The sequence below is a fragment of the Rhipicephalus sanguineus genome, chromosome 10 (genome assembly GCF_013339695.2).
Source record: "Rhipicephalus sanguineus isolate Rsan-2018 chromosome 10, BIME_Rsan_1.4, whole genome shotgun sequence".
NCBI classification, from domain to species: domain Eukaryota; kingdom Metazoa; phylum Arthropoda; class Arachnida; order Ixodida; family Ixodidae; genus Rhipicephalus; species Rhipicephalus sanguineus.
In genome coordinates, this window is record NC_051185.1 from 125,911,348 (window position 1) to 125,930,498 (window position 19,151).

Below are 19,151 nucleotides of genomic sequence, written 5' to 3' on the forward strand. Positions count from 1 at the left end.
GGCGACAGATTACGCCATCACACGAGCCCTTCGAACAAGCTGCGCCACAGATGTCACCGACTTTCTTCTCCACGACATGATTGCGAGAGAACATGATTTAAACCCTATCTGCACATCGTCTACATACGTAGAATAAAACATGTTACGTGGGATGTACAGGCGAAGAGAATTCGTTTTTATAATAAAAAGAGTACAATTGAGCACCCCATGCTGAGGCACTCCGGTTTCCTGCACAAATTGTCCTGATAGTACATTGCCCACTCGAACACGGAATATGCGGTTCGACAAGTAGCTTTATATTACATTTAATATTATACCGCGCACGCCTAAGTGTGAGAGTTCTCTTACAATTCCAGAGAAACTTATTTTGGGCCTAGTTGGTTCATAATCCTAGAAGTACATTTACAGCGCAACCCCACAGACGCACCACAAAGTAAGAAACGACACACACAGCGCTTGTCTGTGTCGTTTCTTTCTTTGTGGTGCGTCTTTGGGGTTGCGCTGTAAATGTACTTCTAGTGTTATAATTCCAAACCGCCACGTTGTATCCTACGCCTTTTCCGTATCAAGGAACACAGACGAGAAGAACTGTTTATGGACAAATGCTTCACCAATTTGTGCTTCGATACGTATCAAATGGTCAGCAGTGGACTGACCCTCTCGAAATCCACACTGATTGGGGTCAAGAAGTTTGTTGGATTCGAGGAAATGTAACAACCGGCGGTTTATCCTCTTTTCAAAACCTTTACAAAGACAACTTGTTAAGGCTATAGGCCTGTAACTGTAAACGGAATATGGATTCTTGCCCTTTTTCACAATTGAGATTATAATTGCCTCCTTACAAGCAGGGATCTCGCCGGACGATCATACAGCGTTGCAGAGACATACGTAGGAGGGTGTTTTGTGTTTCATGTGGTAGATTTTTCAGCATTTCATATACTACACGGTCGGCACCTGCGGCAGACCCGTTGCAGCAAGCTAGTGCTGCCTGCAGCTCTGCCAAGCAGAAAGGCCGGTCGTATCCTTCACTTTTCGCACTTTTACGTTCTAACTTCTGCCGTTCTGCCAGTGTTTTGTACCGTTGAAAGGCTTCGGAGTAGTGTGACGAGCTGGACACATGTTCTAAGTGTGCGCCCAGGATGTCCGCCTGGTCCTCCAATGTGTCTCCATGTGTGTTCGCCAATGGAAAAGCGAATGTGTGTCGATCTTGTACCCTACCAACCCTGTTCCATACTCTAGCCTAATCCGTGTAGGTGTTGATACATGATATGTATCTTTGCCAACTCTCTCTTCTGGCTTGCCGGCGTGTTCTCTGCCCTTGGGATTTTACCTGCTTAAAATTGATTAGGTTTTCTGCCATGGGGGAATCACGTAGTAGCCTCCACGCTTTTTTCTGCTTCTTGCGAGCTTCGCGGCATTCGTCGTTCCACCAAGGAATACTAAGTTTACCTACTGCACTTCTTACTTCAGGTATACTTTGCAAGGCAGCGTCAATTATAAAAGCAGAGAAATATTAAACTGCAGCCTTAATTCCTAAGGAAGTCATTTAGGCCCAGGAGATGCTTGCAGTAAGAGTTCGGTACTTTTCCCAGTCGGCTGTATGGACTTTCCACCGCGGAGCTTGTGGCGGATATGTTCTCTGGAGTAGTGGAAAATTATCACTCCCAAAAGGGTTTTTTATAAGGCTCCAGTTAAGTTAAGGTAAAATGATGGCAGAAGCAATGCTAAGATCTATGGATGAATAACTTTGGTTGGCAAGGCTATAAAATATTGGTTCTTTCTTATTAAATAGACATGCACCGGCAGACAGCAGAAATTGTTCAATGAGCCGGCCTCGCGCATCGCTGCGAGAGTCGCCCCACAAGCTTCTGTGGGCACTGAAGTCACCGAGAACAAGGTAAGGTTCTGACAACTCATCTATAAAAGACTGAAATTCATGTTTCTGTAGCTGATACTGTGGGTGTATATAAAGTGAGAAAATGGAACCACCCGAATGGCCACCGCTTCCAGTGGCGTTTGCAACTGCAGGCATTGACGCGCTACACTTTTAACACGAAAGTGTTTTATGCCGAGGTCCACCAAGATTTTCATGACGTATTCCGTCACGGAAGTACGTCAGCAAAATGAATGCCATCAAATGGCAAAGAAAAAAAGCTATAAGAAAGAGTTCGGTTGACAGCAGTCTGACCCATGACCTCTCGGTCCGCAACGATGGCTGGCGGGCGTCTAGCCCACTGAGCTACCGCCAAACACATAACGGAGGCTACATGAACGCGCCTATTATCTTTCACACTTTCCTCTCGCAGTGCTCTTGCATGGATGGACGGATGGATGCTATGAGCGTCCCTTTTATAACGGGGTGGTGACGTCTGCCACCAGGCTCGGAAAAAAAATACGTGCCGTTTCTGCGATCGTCCCATTCGGCGCTTTTAATAGAAGTGTAATTTCGTTTAACACACCGCGAGGTGGTTCTTTTAGCCCTAGCCTCACTCATAGCATCCATCCATATCGAAAAATAGCTCTCCGACGCTCGCCTGGCTGTCGCACCGCGTTCCCCGCTCACCCTGTGAGAATTAATTGCCAGGCTAGAGTGAAGACACGACGCGCGTAGCGTTTCTCTTTGCGTTTCACGACGCTTTGGGGGAGTGCATATCGAGTATCAGTACTTATCACGTGCTTGTTAATGTCATATTTGCGCGGAATTCACCCCATATGCGGTGTCCACGTATATGTTAAGAACTTCAGCTAACGCAAGCGTTAAATCATGATCAGGGGCGTTAGTCGTCGGTACGGAGATGTGCCCTAAGCGTCAACGTGAGGGCGTCCACATCAGGCGGTGCTATATCTTCGAAACAACAATAGACAATATACAAGCTCTGACATAGCAGTGTACTAAAGCAATCTACTTCTTCTGTAACGACACGTCCCACTTTCGTGTTATACTGATTCCTATGACAGAGGGATCAACCATCTTTTTTTACTATTATGATGGCAACACCGCCAGTCGACGCGAGCACATCATCACGATCTTTGCGGAAAATGATATAGTGTGTAAGGAAGTTCGTATGCTTTGCCTTCAGGTGTGTTCCTTGCACACACAGCACTTTTGGGTTATGTTTGTGTAAGAGTTCTTGAACGTCATCGAGGTTCCTAAGAAGACCCCTCACGTTCCACTGCATAATTTGTGTTTCTATAGTGAAGGCGAGTTGGTGCTGTGTGTACAAAAGAAAGAGGTGCTGCCTTAGATTACAGGGCCCTTTCTGGGCCCTGTGACGCGGGTGTCACATTTTTTGGAGCGGTTGAGGGGCGCTCGGCGCTCCTTGGGCGCTTGGTGCACCGTTAGGATAGGTGTAGTGTCCATTGCCTCCTGCGAGGCGCCGGACGAGCGCACGTACCAGCGAGACGTTTCCCGTGAAAGTCTCGCCACAGAGGACGAGATTTTTGAGCCCATCAGCCCTGAGGTCGAAGGGACAGTCTTCGGGTCCAGGCTGCGCTGTTCGTCGACAGCGCCAGCTGGGGCCGGAGAGAGAGAGGCTGCCTTGGCTGGGCCCATCGTTACGTGTCGTGACGGTCCTGGGTGTCGGGTTCACGCAGCTCAGGCTTTCGCCGGTGGTTGTGTTGGTGACAACGACCCTATGTTAGCGGGGATTTCTTGCGGGGTGGGTGGAGCAGAGCTAACTGCCTTCACCACGGAGGCGGAAGCCACAGCCGTCAGCTCGCTGTGCGCGAGCTGGGCTTGTGGCGAAGGCCGCTGCGGCGCTGCCCTCCGACGCGCCGCATGAGCATAGAATGAGCCATGCAAAGGTGAACACCGCCTTCGTGCTTCCCTGAATGAGATATTTTCTTTGTATTTTAGTGCGACTATATCTTTTTCCTTTTTCCGTGTAGGACAGGCTCTAGAGTACGCCGTGTGGTCACCTTCACAGTTCGGACAGTGGAGCGGACTGTCGCAGATGTCGGAGGAGTGTTCGTGCTTTCCACACTTGGCACAGGTCAGTCGGACTCTGCTACTCTGCGAACCATGGCTGAAACGTTGGCACTTAAAACACCTACGTGGATTGGGGATGTAGGGCCTGTTCCTCGTTTTTTATACCCAGTTTCAAGAGAATCTGGCCGGAGAGTAAGCAAAAGTGATCATCAAAAATTTTGTCAAAATTTCTTTGTTCTTGCGTTTGATCTTAATTCTTTGCAGCTGAGTTACGTTCTGCTCCTTCCATCCTTCGAGAAGCCCTTCACTCAAGTTTAGAAGGTCATCATCGGAGATCACTCCTCGAACGGTGTTCTTTGACCGATGAGGGATCACTGTGATCGGAACAGCGCCTAATGCCACAAGGTTTATCAGCTTTCCGTACTGTGCACTGTCTCGTACTTCAAGCAACAAGTCACCGCTAATCATTTTGGTGGCCTTATAGCCAGGTCCTATTGTATCAGCAAGGAACTTGGCAATCGTAAATGGGGAAAGGGTTCTGACGGCCTTCTGAGGATCTGTGTAGTGGCTTACATGGAAACGAGCGAAACTTTCGGCTGAGCATAGATGTTGTGGGTTTCTTCGGTGCGCCATCTCTTTGCAAGGGGGCGATCAGGAAGTTTGGGAAAGGCCTTATAGCTCCTAAGTGCATGACAATTTTCGGCCTCCATGGCAGCCGCCCACCACCGAGCCCAACGAGGGGACGCTGCGGCACGTTATAAAAGTACAGACACCGGCTGTACATGACCACTATAACCTAATATATAATGCCCAAGGAAGGGCATATACACAAGGCTAACCCTTGCCGCCAGGAAAACGTGAAGTAAACAGAAGGGAAGAGAGGACAGGAAAGTATTAAAATTGAGAGAAAAGACGAAGTTGTGGGCGAGAGATGTCAATATTGTCAATAGAGGAGGTGTTCTACGACGCTTTGTGCAACTATGCAATACGTCTGAGAGTTTTCTGGGCAGAACCTGTTCTCTACGGAAATAAAATTGTCAAAAGATTGCACGTTGGCGAGTATGACGCTGACGAAGTCTTTACACCAGGAGATAAGTATAATATGAAATGTCATTGCCGTGTGATGTCCTCTACGTTGCTGTCATGTCACGACGTGTCACAAAAATGCCGGTAGCAGCGTTAATAATAATATGTGGGGTTTAACGTCCCAAAACCAGGATACGCCGTAGTGGAAGGCTCCGAAAAGTTCGACCACCTGGAGTTCTTTAGCGTGCACCTAAATCTAAGTACACGGGCCTCAGCATTTTCGCCTCGATCGAAAATGCAGCCGCCGCAGCCAGGATTCGATCTCGCGAACTTCGGGTCAGCAGTCAACTGTCATAACCACTACACCACTTTGGCGGGGCTCGGTACCAGCGTTGTTGCTACTGTACACATGTCCCGTGATCCTGTATTGCGTAAATGGCACCTTTATGGCCATGTAAAGGTTCACACCAATATTTGCGGCATCGTGTGGATGCCTTTTAATTGAAGTTTTTGCAGTTAGATGGCAATCCGCTAGCTGATTAGGCACAAAGAGCAGCAACTCCCATCAATCACAAGAGCGACAAGCAAAAACGACTGACGGCGCTGTCACGTTCAGATCTCATGGAACGCCTATGGTGTGAGCGAGAAATACAAAACTTTTGAGATTGTATCATAATTCTCCCTGAAATGAAACAAAGTTGTTCGCAGTGAAGAAATGTTCATAAAAACATTTTTGTGCATAGTCATTTCGTGCTGCATTATATAGATCTACAAAACAAATATGCTACTGCATCAATACAATTGAAAAGTATCGTATCGGATAGAATAATTGCGGTAGTATCTTGCATCTGTATCTCAAGTACTTTTGGGCGCGTTTCTTGTATCTTATGGCGGTACAACTTCAAAGGCTTATTGTATTTGAAACAGTATCTACTTTTTGTACTTTTCTTCTTTTATATTATAGTGATGTGCGCGTTTGCCAAACCCGAGGGCGTAGACCCGGTTAAGCATAATTTGCGGCTTTTTGTCTGTACCCACCAAGCTTCACTGAGTGTCTTTGATGCGGAAATAAAACCCTGATTGATTGATTGATTGATTGATTGATTGATTGATTGATTGATTGAACTATCTTTGCCGAGCCCTGCTTCAGCGACATTTAGAAACTCTAAGTGATTCTTCAGTGCTTTCGCCCTTTGTCTGACGTACAACCGGAAATAAGAAGAAAAAAGGGCGTGTGGCCCAGTAGGGAAGACATTCGCTTTTGGAGCGTGCGGGTAGGGTTCAAATCCAGCCCTGCAAAGGAACTTTTTCTCTCCTATTAATTTATTCATTGCGCCAGTGTTTTACTTTATAGTGCTCTACTTTCTTCTTCCACTCTAAAGAGGGCTGTTGTGGTTCCAATTCATTCAAAATACACCACTGCCGCCTTAGTGGGCTCTGGGGTTTTTCTCTACGTACGCAGCGATCCGCTTGAAATTTGCGTATAGCAGCTCCACTATAAAATGAACGTCAGACGCCTAAAAGGTGCAGTCATTCTTCCCACTTACGTTGCCGCTAGTCATTGATGCTAAGTCAATAAATTTCGCTTCAGCTGCGATTAATCGCCATTTAAGTCTAAGTCAGTCACAAGTCGGCTTCGAAGTACATCCGACGTCGAGTGGCTAGTCGCTTGAAAACTTCAGACACCGTACCCATCATGCATGTGATATACGAGATTTCTCCGCACGTTAAGAATATGAAGCGTGGAGTCGTTATTAATCTTCAGCCGCCACCCTAACCCTTTCTCTTCCTCACCTAATAGTGTCCTTGCTGCCTCGTCCTCAACTAATATTGTACACCGACCATCACGGTCACTAACCGACGGCCTGCCAACTGGCTCGTCCAGCAACTAGTTTTACTGCACTGTTGAAAATTTCAGTGAGACATCCAAAAGTTATATATAAATGTGTCATCAAAACATCTGAAATATACATTGCTATCTCTGCGCACTGTGTATCACGTCCCCTCTCAAGGCTGCTCTTTTTTTTGGTGACGTTGTCAGTTTTAGGCAAATACTAAAAGCTTTTACATGAGGCTGCCCTACACGCGTACAACCACAGGAAAAACCTGCCCAGTTTTCTACGATAGCTTTGGTCAGTAGAGAAGTAATGATATTGTAGATGCCTTAATACAAAACAAGGTCACTGTACCTGCCTGCAGGTTTTTCCTTACTGGCGCCTCTTCTTCGTCCTTCCCAGACTCCTCAGCGCAACAAAGCCTCACCACGCGACTCATGGCGAATGACATCTGCGCATAGGGAACAAACACTTTATTGCAGTTGACTTTCCAGTTCCATGGAGACTAGGCACAACTTCAAGCATTTTTGATAAATTAGGCATAACTGCAAAGTTTGAGGCTCCATAAAGTTGTGCTTGAGTACTTGCCAAGCACTGAACGAGTCGTGCCTGTAACGCTCGCACTCTGAGCGTCAGGATATCTACAGTGGAAGTGCTTCGTTTTAGTATCTCCCTAGCTGCTTCGCTTTTTCCGAGTGTATTCCCTGCATTTCTTCTTTGCGTTCTCCAAGTGCGTGAGCCCGGCGCATTTTTGAGGTGACAATCGTTTCTTCTCGTCGTGTTTTATAAAAAAAAAATGTCAGAATTGCGCCGCAAGGGCGAAGCAATGAAGGCAATAGCAAGAAATTAAAATGTTATACGAAGTAAGCCTAGCAACTAACTCTTTCGGATCTTGTGTAACCCAATAAGACGCTAGCTTAAAAGAATACTGCCGCTCTAGGAACCGAATAACTTTTCATGCTGTCAGTCCTCTAAACGCGAAGCGTTGTGAGCGCAGGAAGTTCACGAGCAGTTTCCTGATGTCTGTCGAGATAGCGCTCGCGACCGCGCCCTTACGAGCGAAGTTCGCAGTTGCTGCTGAAGCGGCGCCGCCCCCATTCACCCCCCCTCCCCCCCGGCGCCCCTTCATGCTCTTTCACCTGACGAAAGATGGGCGAGGCGCTACCCTCTGCTTGAGCAGAGGGAAGCGTGCAGGCAGAGGGAGCAGCGTGCGGCAGGCCTCGCACGCGGGGCGTTGTTATCGGGTGTATGCGCACACGGCGCAATCAAGCAGCACAGAATTTACGTGGTCTCACTTTGCAGCGCGAACAGTCTAGATGGACAAACTCAGGCGCATATAGAGAAACACACAGGCAGCTCTGCGTGCGCGTCCCTTCATGCGCGCTGATTTGTCCGAATGTCTAGACTGTTTCACGATTTGATACCAATAAGCCGACGTCCCCATTTTCATGGGCCGTACCTTTGAAGCAGGTGTTAACGTCGGTGCTAGCGTGCGATGAAACACTCGCGAGCTACAAATAGCACGCAGCTGCGGCTTTCATTCGCTGTCACGTTGCAGTAAAAACGCGCAAGTGTCGCAATAGCAGCAAAAAACAGTCCTACGTTTCTGCAGGCACTACTTTCCACTGCACCTGTTTTGCTACACCGCTGGATGATGAGGGCCTTTTTGGACGTGTTGCCGACGCGGAAAATTTGTGAAAAGAGGGCGACACGGACTCAAACAGAAACGGTGTTCCAACAGCCGGTGAGGTTATGGACGCTCTCGTGAAGCGATTCGCTTTGTCTAACTGCAAGGGATACCGGAGGTCTTATTTAAAAACTCAGGAAAAGCAAAATAACTATCCGTTTTGCTATCAATAATTTGTATCTAGCCGTGGCGTTCCACATTTTTTAACGAAGGTGTCACTATTCCCTCTTGAGACCGCGAAATTCGGTTGAACAGCTTATAAGAGTATGCAAATCTATTTATACTGTGCGTGGAGGGGTGCACCCAAGTCAAGCAGTACGTACCCTGTTAGTCATGATCATGAGAAGAGGGAGGCTGTTCAGGAAAGCTTCAACGAGGGACAGAAGGTAGACGCTGGAGAAGGATTCTGAAGCACTCAGCATTCTTGCAGGTTGTATTAGCCATAGAGTGGCATACATAAGTATTGTTAGCTGAAAAGGAGAGAACAGAAGAGAGCCTTAATATTTTCTGACCGGTCGCCACGGCAAATGAAAGCAACTTCCAAGTCGCGTTTAAAATACTGATGGCTGTTGTGATTTTTCGACATGTTGCAGAGGAGGATGGCCCATTCAGTTTCAGTTTATCGGCATTCTTTTCCAGACAGTTTCGTGTGAGTTTACAGAGATTGCAACATTCTCATATAATTTTAGACATTACATAGAAAACAAAAATACATTTCATTCTTATGCTAGATCGCTTGATTGCAGGTTTGGCTCTGTCACATTTGCGTCAGACGTGTCGAAAGAGCAGACAAGTTCCCAGCGAAACAACGTATGATTATGAGTTCGTGGCTCGGGCGAGAAAAGATACCGCAAGGAAGCGGCAATCTCCTTTTAACCATAGAAGGAAAGAAGTGTTAATTTCAAGGGCTCGTTTTCTTTGTTATACACAATTTAATGAGCACTAACAGACAATGATGCCAAGGAAAGCATAGGGGATGTTTTTACTAGTAAATGTAAGGTAAATGTGAAGAAAGAAAAGTGGACGAAAAGATAGCTTGCCGCGGGCAGGGACCGAACCTGCGACCTTCGAATAACGCGTCCGATGCTCTACCAACTGAGCAACCATAGAGTTTCATAACATAAAACTAGAGGGGAATTTGGCACTGCGATTGTTCAACCACCATGGGAATGATGGGAAGTACAGGCATCGAATTGGATTTCAGCGAGCTGCCTACGGGTCTTTTTCGTCATTTTCAGTTTCGTTCTTCACGCAGCGTGGGTTGTGGGGTGCGGTGCAAAGCATTCGAGCGGTGCCTTTGTTTTTGAAAGAGGCTGAAGACCACTAGGTCTCTTGGTTTGCTGTGACGTTGCGCTTTTACAGGCTGTATTTGACAGTTTAACAAAGTGTCGTACACGCACCGCTGCGCACAGATGCAGCGTCCCGTGCCAGTGCAGGAAATTGCATAGAGGTCGCGTTTTGTTGATAAGCGCGTCTTGCCAAAACTCGTCCAAATCGGCCGCAAAACGTCGGCGAAGCGAAGTAGACGCAACGTCACGCTCCTCTGACTCAGCTTTACAACGGAAGCAGCGATGCGTTGGGGGGCAGACCACTGTAACGGACGCACCTGGCGTCGCAGCAGATGATACGTAAACTGTCATTGAGTGTAAGACTCTCACTTAATGAGTGTAAGACTCTCACTCAATGCAAGACGGAAGAGAATTTTGAGGTCTCGTTACTATGTTTGAGACAAAGTTAATGAAAACCAGCAGATAATGAAGCCGAGAAAAGTATAGAGGACGTTAATTGTACTGTTTTAAGTGTATTGTAGTAATTCTGAAGGAAGTAAAGTGGACGACAAGACAACTTGCCGCCGGCAGAGTATGAACTTGGAACCTTCGGATTATGCGCCCGATGCTCTTACCAATGAAGCTATTGCGGTGGTCGTCCCATCGTTTACTTTTTGGGTATTTATGTACATGTAAACCCTGGGAGTGTTAGCGCCGCTCGTTGCCATGACGGCGAGTGTGGAACACTCTCTCTTTGCCAGCTGGCGTCACATAGCATGTGATCCTGTAACGAGCGGAGAGCTGACCAATAAGCTCTCGCATACTACCTGAAGACATCAAATCTGCCGGAACGAGACCCTCGCCATGAATGAATAAAGCAGGAGAATCGTTTGACAGAACGGTAATGAAAGAGTGATTTGCAGAACAGACAAAATGAGCGATGAATTTTGTTCCTGTTAAAGCAGTTAAACTTACCAGAGAGCCAGCAGCGCCGGTAAATGCCTCGAGAACTCCGCTGATGATGTCAACCTTCAAGACACAACGCAGCTCGTCGGCCCTGAGTGCTTCTAGAACCTTGGCGTGATTACGTTCCCACGCGTACATCTTGACGGTGCGTATTGAGTTCAAGAGCTCCAGCATTCGCTTCAGTCGTTCATCACGCTTTTTCAGGCTCTCCCGCTGCGCAGAATGAGAACACCTTGATGTACTGCAGCATCCACGTTTCGTTTAACTTGCGTTTTCATTTTTTAAACCTCATGCACTTTGGTTGTTTTTTCTGTCTTTTTATCTATCTATCTATCTATCTATCTATCTATCTATCTATCTATCTATCTATCTATCTATCTATCTATCTATCTATCTATCTATCTATCTATCTATCTATCTATCTATCTATCTATCTATCTATCTATCTATCTATCTATCTATCTATCTATCTATCTATCTGTCTGTCTGTCTGTCTGTCTGTCTGTCTGTCTGTCTGTCTGTCTGTCTGTCTGTCTGTCTGTCTGTCTGTCTGTCTGTCTGTCTGTCTGTCTATCTATCTATCTATCTATCTATCTATCTATCTATCTATCTATCTATCTATCTATCTATCTATCTATCTATCTATCTGTCTGTCTGTCTGTCTGTCTGTCTGTCTGTCTGTCTGTCTGTCTGTCTGTCTGTCTGTCTGTCTGTGTAAATGAAATATTCGCATAACACTTATTTCACGTTTTAGTACCTCGTAAACACAGAAAAGTTTCAGTAATGAACGTTACCAATATTTGCCCATGGAATTACTAGTCTTCTGCCTTCTTATAGAGTATCGGAGGCGTTTTATTAAACGTTGGATAAAATTAAAACACAGCACTTTTACGAATGGAGACTAATAAAGGTTACCCACTAAAGTCAAAATACCAATAATACGGCTGCCAGACTAACGCATACACCGTTTTGTCACCGCCAAATAACCACGCTATGTGTATAACACAGGTTAGAGATCTGTGAACCGGTGATTCGTTCAAAAGAACCGGTTGATTTCAATGAGCGGAGCCGCTTTGTGCTACGTTGAGTTGTTTCGTACTTCTAGGAACGTACGCGAAATTTCTGCGTAAAAAGCTCTGCGCGACGAGCTGGAAAGGATAAACCAGGAGCGAGTTGTTTCATAGAAGGTTGGACTATGAACGCTACGCGCGCTCTGCGCTAACCATTTTTCTTTCAAGAGTTTGATATCACAGCACCGCGCATTGTTGCAAGAGTGACGAGACTGTTGAGTAGTAATAAATTTCTGTATAGGGTGCCTGATGTCAGGCATTAATTACCATTGGGTAATTGCAAGGTTTCAAAGAGAGGTTATTTTCCTGGGGTACACCTTCAGAAATTGGTACTCTTGTAGAAAACGGCCGCACGAATCCTTTATAGGATTTATTCGGAAACAGTTCTAGAATCTATCGTTCTTTCGCCCTTGAGACTGCAATAACTTTCTATCCTTTATGTATTCAATAGAAACGTGTAGCTAAAGATTCGAAATGTGAATGCTGCTATGCAACGCTATTTGAATAGGCGGGAAATAACTTTTGCTAGACATTTCAAATTTGGAAAAATAGTAGAAACGCTTGACTAAGTGAAAAAGAATTCAGTAGATGGTGTTGCGGCTCCTAGACGGCAGCGTCTTCCTCAGTAAATAAGGCAAACGCAACGAGTTAGGCAATATTGACTACATTACGTGCGGTCCGCGCGGAAACCGGGTCCTCTTCGTTTCAAATCGAAGTTTCTGCACTTCTGTGCATAAGCGACTTTGCACATAGGGGAGCTCATTCTTTGAGTTGCGAGGCCCACCCCGGGCTACTTTTACAGACTTTGTTTCTGTTGTTTGCCGGAATTCTTCCCGATGAGACGACATTTTGTGATACCCTTGACTTTAGAAATGTGCAATATACCTAATCTTCTCTATATAAGTGTCTACTTTGGGTCTATACACTTTAAAATCCAAGAGCTGTAGGACTATGGCTTTCTATTACCTGATTGCGCGCTCGGCCTCGATAACTGTGACTGTCCATTTATTTCGGGATTATTTGTCCCTAGCACAACGGCCCAGTGTAGCTTCCATGCACTCAAAACTCGGTGTAGACAGGCGCGTCTGATAATGTTAATTCAAACACTGCAAAATAATTATACAATCGACCGCTCGGAATGAATTTCTATCTCGCAATCTAATGACAATCTCTATGAGGACGCGTTTCCGAAGTGATCTTAGTCAAGTAGAAATTTCTTCCATCTAAAATACGAGAATGTTTCCTCTGATGGTACCCTCAAATTGCCACTAATACACGCCTTCCTGTGCGAAAAGTCTGTGAGAGCAGCCAGACCATACATTCCTTTCATGACCGGGCGACACAGGCGAGGTAGACCGTCAAGTGAAGCTTCGACAAGCTGCAGATATTCACCGACAGGGAGAACGAATACAGTTAATGTGCGAGCAGGCAGAACAATTAATTTCCAAGGAGACGATCAGTGCCACTTGTCTCGTTAATCGTTACATAACTTAAGCAATCACAACAAACCACGAATGCCCAGCGCCATTTGAAAGGTAAAAGCGCTACCGACTGCGCCGTGCAGTTGGTCAAAATAAAACTAGTGCCGTGAATAGTTTGGCTAGATGTTTTGACGCAATAGTGTTACAGCGCACGTCCAAAGAAAAGTGGTCCGTGTAAGAACTGGAAAGAAATCTCTGCATTTTCGTCCACATTGAACTCTATGCGTACCTGCCGGGGAATGGAAATTTCTTTGTTAGGTAGTGAAATTCGTAATATGGGGTTTCGTTAGATCGAGTTTTAACTGTATTAACCCATCGTAACGTGCCAGAATAGACCTTTGGGGTAATTCATGACACATGACAAGCTGTAGGGGTGAAAAATCACGGACGAAAGGAAAAAAAAAAGGGACAGACGACTTGACAGAAAAAAGATGCCTGGGATCTTTTGAGTCGGCTTTTTCGTTCGCGTTTCAATATAACTCGCTACCTGGACACCAAAAAAAAGAAAAGCTCTGACAATAGACATTGTCAGTGTCTACAGGTCTGCGCTTCGACGCGTTCAGTCTTCATCATACTCATCACCAGCCTGCGTACGCCCACTGCAAGGCAAAGACATCTCCCAAGTTTCGCCAAACAAACCTGTACAGTGCTTGCTGCGGCCACGTTATCCCCGCAAACTTAATATCATCTGCCCACCTAACTTTTCTGTCTCCCCTTCACGTGCAAAGCCTTCTCTTGGAATGCAGTCTGTTACGCTCAATGACCTTAGCTTACCTTACCTTGGCGCTAGATGTCCTGTATGACTATTTCTTGTGGATATTGTCCAAGATGTTCTCAACCGCCGTTTGTTCCCCTAACCCACTTTGCTCTCTTCGTATCCCTTAAGGTTACACCTATCATTTTTTTCTTTCCATGGCTCGCTGCATTGTCCTCGGTTTTAGGTGAACCCTCTTCGAACGCCTCCAGATTTTTGCTCCGTAGGTAAGTACAGGTAAAATGCAGCTGTCATATAACTTTCTTTTGAGGGATAACGGCAAACTACCATTCCTGATTGCAGAATGTCTGCCCCACCCCATCCTTATTCTTCTAGTTATTTGAGCTTCATGGTTTGGCTCCACGGTCTATACCTTCATGCCGACCTGCTGCGCGCTTAAACTATAGAGAGATTACGGTAAATATGAATAAATAAAAAAAAATAAAAACGCACGAAGTTGGTATTCAGAAGTTAAGATGTATGGATTCGCGTGTTGTTTTTCTCTTCTCTTGATGTATACTATGAGACCAAGAGCGCTAGACGAAGTCGCACTACCCACTGTAGATTTATGTCTGGTGTTCATTCCAAATATAGAGCGAATAAAATATTGTTCTTGTCACGGAGAAAAGGAAAAAAAAACTAAGAAGAAGGCCTGCCCAGCCCGCGTGATAGGAGAAAAGTGTGAAGAAAATGACGTCTTAGCGGCCAAATGCAGCGGGCATAATTGCGGCATTGCTAAGGTCACGCGGCCCGGCGTATTGTGTGGCGACGGTAGTTCTAGTACGCTCTAGGGGCGGTGACGGCGGCGTGCGCGCTTCCGTGGGTGTCGTACCCAAGCGCGGTGGACTGCAGGTTTTCGACTACATCCATTCTTTGCTCCACATAGCGAGCTCAGCAGTGTTCTCCAGGCGGTTGTTGTAGCCAGGGTGTCTGAACTAAAGTACGCAGAACGCGCACGTAGCCACGTACCATGCAACGGATGCAGAATTTGTAATGCTCAGTAAAATCGTGCTAAGGTGCAATCACAGACCGAAACGACTGTCCTACAAAATCCGTTCGATGAATGCCTTGCAGGTCAGTGACATTTGTGCAGTGTTACTGCTTGTGAGAACAGAAGAAACATTGTGCACCGCAACATGAAATCAGGACAACATAATTTAAAGTTTCGAGCTATACTGAATAACAGAGAGCCGAGGTAGTTGGTAAATATTCATTCTAAAAAGGAGGGCGTCCAACTTCTTTCTTGTGTCCGTGATTGAGCTATACAGGGTGCTTTTTAAAAAAATTACATTGTTTTTTTTTTAAAGAAGGAAAACAAGACAGGGAGGAAAAGCAAAGACGTCAACCAGTTGACCTTGCTACCCCGCACACGAGAAAGGAATGCGGGTGATAGAAGGAAGAGTAAAGAAAGCAAGAAAGAGAGGGGGAGCACACACACATTACGTCACAAAACAGAGCGGCAGTCGTGCGCAGTATACGGCATCATTATGAGTCTACAGCCGCTCGTGCAAGCTGTTGTTCTTAGAAATTTTAACAAAGTCTTGGTTGCTTGAATTCTCGATGAATTTTCCGGACGACACTTGAGGATAGTTACTAGCGACATCGGTCTGTTCTCAAGGCGAGCGAGAGCGATTGCGAGTGATCATCTCTGCTCACCGTAGAGAGGACAGTCGGAGAAGATATGCTGCAAAGTATCCTCGGTACCGCAGACGTCGCAAAGAGCGTTGTCGGCCATCCCTATGCCAAACGAAAAGGACTTTGTAAAAGCCACTGTTAGCCATAATCGGCTTAGCAGAATGGACTCTCTTTGGCGGAGTCCGGGTGGTATTTGAAACTGTAGCAAGGCGTTCAAGTGGTGTTGGCGGTAGTTCTGGCAACTTGTATTCACTGTGGAGGGCCTAATATAATTTGCGATAATTCGAAGCATGGTAGCAACATCAGACCTTGAAGGGGTACAGCCTCTTTCTTATCGCCTTGAAAAACTGACCGAGCAGTATTATGAGTATGTTCGTTGTCTATCACGCCGCAGTGACTTGGCAACCATTGAAATGTCACTTGGTGTTCTTTCTCAGATTACGCATGAATGAGGTGTATAATATCGAATACCAGTGGCTCGTACGGTCCATGTCGCAGAGCTGATACAAGAGATTGTAGGGCTGCTTTGGAGTCGCTGAAAGTCGACCATCGCTGCGGTAGTTCGCGGTTGACAACACAAGGCGCAGCGCGAAGAGCTGCATGTTCCGCAGCCGTCGATGTTGGGTGGTCTCTCTTAAAGCTTAAGGTTACACGTCTCGCTGGGACAACCACTGCTCCGGACGAACGCCGGATGGTCGTTCAGCCGTCGGTGTAACTATTTACGTGGCCGGTGTACTTCTCATGCATAACTTCGCAGGTATAACAGCACGAACAAGAGACACGAAGACCAGGCAGAAAATGGGACATTGCTGAGTTCAACTAACAGTTTATTTTGGTTCGGCTTGCATATGTATGGGAGATCCCATCGATATCAACAAGATGACACCAAAAAGAACTGAAGGAACAACAAAAAAAAAAAAAACCTTCCAAAACCATGTAAGTCAACACGTGACCCGCTTCCAGATCGAGCATTCACTTCCTATCTAAAGCTAAAAATTGTTGTTCTTTTTCAGTTAGCAAAATAGAAGGAGCGCTAACACACGACAAAACCGCTCTGTCAATTTCTCGAGCATGAATAGTTTCACGTGCAATTTTATTCCGGCATCTGCGCACCACGGATGTCCGATCAAAGTGTGGACTGAGTCACGGCAGTGCAAGGCTAAGTGACCCGGCATCAGTCTAGTCACGTTGTAGTGGCGCTCCTTGAGTCTCTCGTTAAGGCCCGTCTGGCCTATGTGTCTTCTCCCGCAGATCAGCGGAATGCAGTACACTACGTCATCCACGCAATCCACATATGGCAGGCGGTGTTGCTTTGAGCAACGGGGAAGAGGCTCATCAGCGCTTACTGCCTTGCATAATCTGGACAATTTCTGAGGCACGGAAAAAACAACGTGGACACCCGCGCATTTACCCGCCTTTTTTGGTTGTGGGAAATCATGTGGCAATATCGGATCACGGCTACATTCTTTTCTTTCGCTGTGGTTTTGGCATCGGAATTGACGGGCTTCTTCAACTTCAGCAGCAGGCTTTCAGCCACTGTTCACAGATGGGCATAGGGTACCCAGCTTCTGTAAGGCGTTGCACTTGAGCACTGGCACTGCTCTCCAATGTATGAGTGCAAGATTTCAGTAATGCGCGGGATAAGCTTGACTGAACTATGGTTCGCTTTGCTAATTTTGATAGCTCAGATAGCCGTTTCAGGACAGGCAATGACAACACTTGATTTTTTTCCTGATTCCTAATACACTGAGGTGCACTGCAGGACGAATCAAACACCAAGGGGGAATTGATGGTTTGGATGCGTGGCTGAAGCATGACAGAAGCTAGAGATAGTTGCGGAGTGTGATGCTAGCGGGATTTCTGAGGGCAGTACTGCAAGGTGGTGGTTATGAGCTCGAGCAAAACGCCTGATGGGAGCTCTCAAGGCTCCTACCGCAATGTGTGTTTGTATCGGTTGGTCCTTGCCGATGGCGACAGTCGCCTCTGTTGGCGCACATTCGGGTACACCACGGCACATCCTGGGCGCCTGAGCTTGTGCACCCGGCAGAGCGCGAAGATTTATCTTGAAAGTGTTGGTTAGTACAGGCCGACTGTATCTCAGAAGCTCGAGAAAAAGTATTCTGCACAGTTCTAACATTGCGTCTACAGATATACCCCAGGCTTTCCCACCCGGGAGCTTGAACAACTGGGCGATTGTCGCCAGGCGCTTCTTCACGCACGCTGATGAGAAACTTTGAGCGCAAAAAGGAGACAATTCACAAGACGAGATAGACAGGACGGGCGCTACTTTCATCTAACTTTATATGCGGCTTCGCCAGCAAATATATGAAGAATACACACATGCGCAAAAATCAAATGCATTGTCAAACCACGTAATCACATCAGTAAAAATAATCAAGAAATTCTGTTTCTGCCTTCCAAAGCTTCAGCGATGTGACACCAACACACCTACCCCCTATCTTCCTGATATGAATCGCTTCCAGTAGCTCCCGTGCCATCTTATCCCTACCTCTGCCCAGAATTTTTACCTCATCCAGTTTCGGCTCACATGCATCGCAACTCGCGCAATGCTCAGCAACATTAGTACCCCCACTCTTAATAGCCCGTAAATGCTCCCCCGCCCGGCCATTAATACACCGACCAATCTGGCCTATATACGCCTTGCCGCAGGTCAAAGGGATTTCATATATAACGCCCGTACAACAGTTAACAAACTTCCTACCGTGTTTGTTCTGGCATCCCCGTTTCTTCCCATCACGAAAAACACGCGAGCACAACTGAACAAGCTTGTTCGGAGCGGAAACACTATTGGCACCTTATGACGGCTCGCCACCTTTTTCACATGGTGCGCAACCTTATGTACGTACGGCACCACAACAGGCTTGACTGTGCTCTTTTCTGGGGTGCTTACATTTCCGCACATAGCTCGCTTGGTTTTTCGCAACAGGGCCTCAGCAACCGACAAAATTCCTGCACATGAGTAGCCAGCCGACAACAACCGGCTTACATGCTTATTAAAGCTAGACAGCACTGAGCGAGGACGGGATTTCGTTAATGCGGACCCCAAACAAAGTTTAGCTACAGCCTTTTTGACCGTCTTTGAGTGAGCCGAACAATAGGGCAATAACTCTTTCTGGGCCCGCGGAGCGTACTCCCAGCAGACATGACCACGTTCCAGCGTAATTCTAATGTCTAAAAACTGCAACGAACCCCGTACCGGCAGCTTGTGAGTGAAAACTAAAGCCTTCCCTTTCTGCTGAAAGATGTCCAAGATTCTACCAACACATTCAGGGTACGTCAAATCTGTTATTTTGTCAACACAAATGAGGTAATCGTCCACGTACCGAAATACTTTTTGCACCCCCATCCCATTGAAGTCTTAAAGGGGTCATGAAGCACCCCTTGGGCTTGTTGAAAAAACACATCCTGCGGAAAGCTGGCACGGCTATGAACTGCTCTGCCAAATACTACAGTCGTGCGCGCCGCGTAAAGGCCACAAGC

General features: G+C 46.4%; 1 protein-coding gene across 1 annotated transcript in view; it reads right to left on the minus strand.

Annotated features, from left to right (window-relative positions):
- Positions 1-8,080: 8,080 nt before the first annotated feature.
- The window catches only part of LOC125760309 (ATP-binding cassette sub-family C member 2-like), a 41,724-nt gene continuing 30,653 nt past the window's right edge, over positions 8,081-19,151 (minus strand). The window contains exons 4-6 of the mRNA XM_049420190.1: positions 10,720-10,923; positions 8,800-8,946; positions 8,081-8,101 (exon numbers count right to left, since the gene is read on the minus strand). Coding sequence (XP_049276147.1) covers positions 8,081-8,101; positions 8,800-8,946; positions 10,720-10,923 — 372 coding nt within the window. The remainder of the gene's footprint in view (positions 8,102-8,799; positions 8,947-10,719; positions 10,924-19,151) is intronic.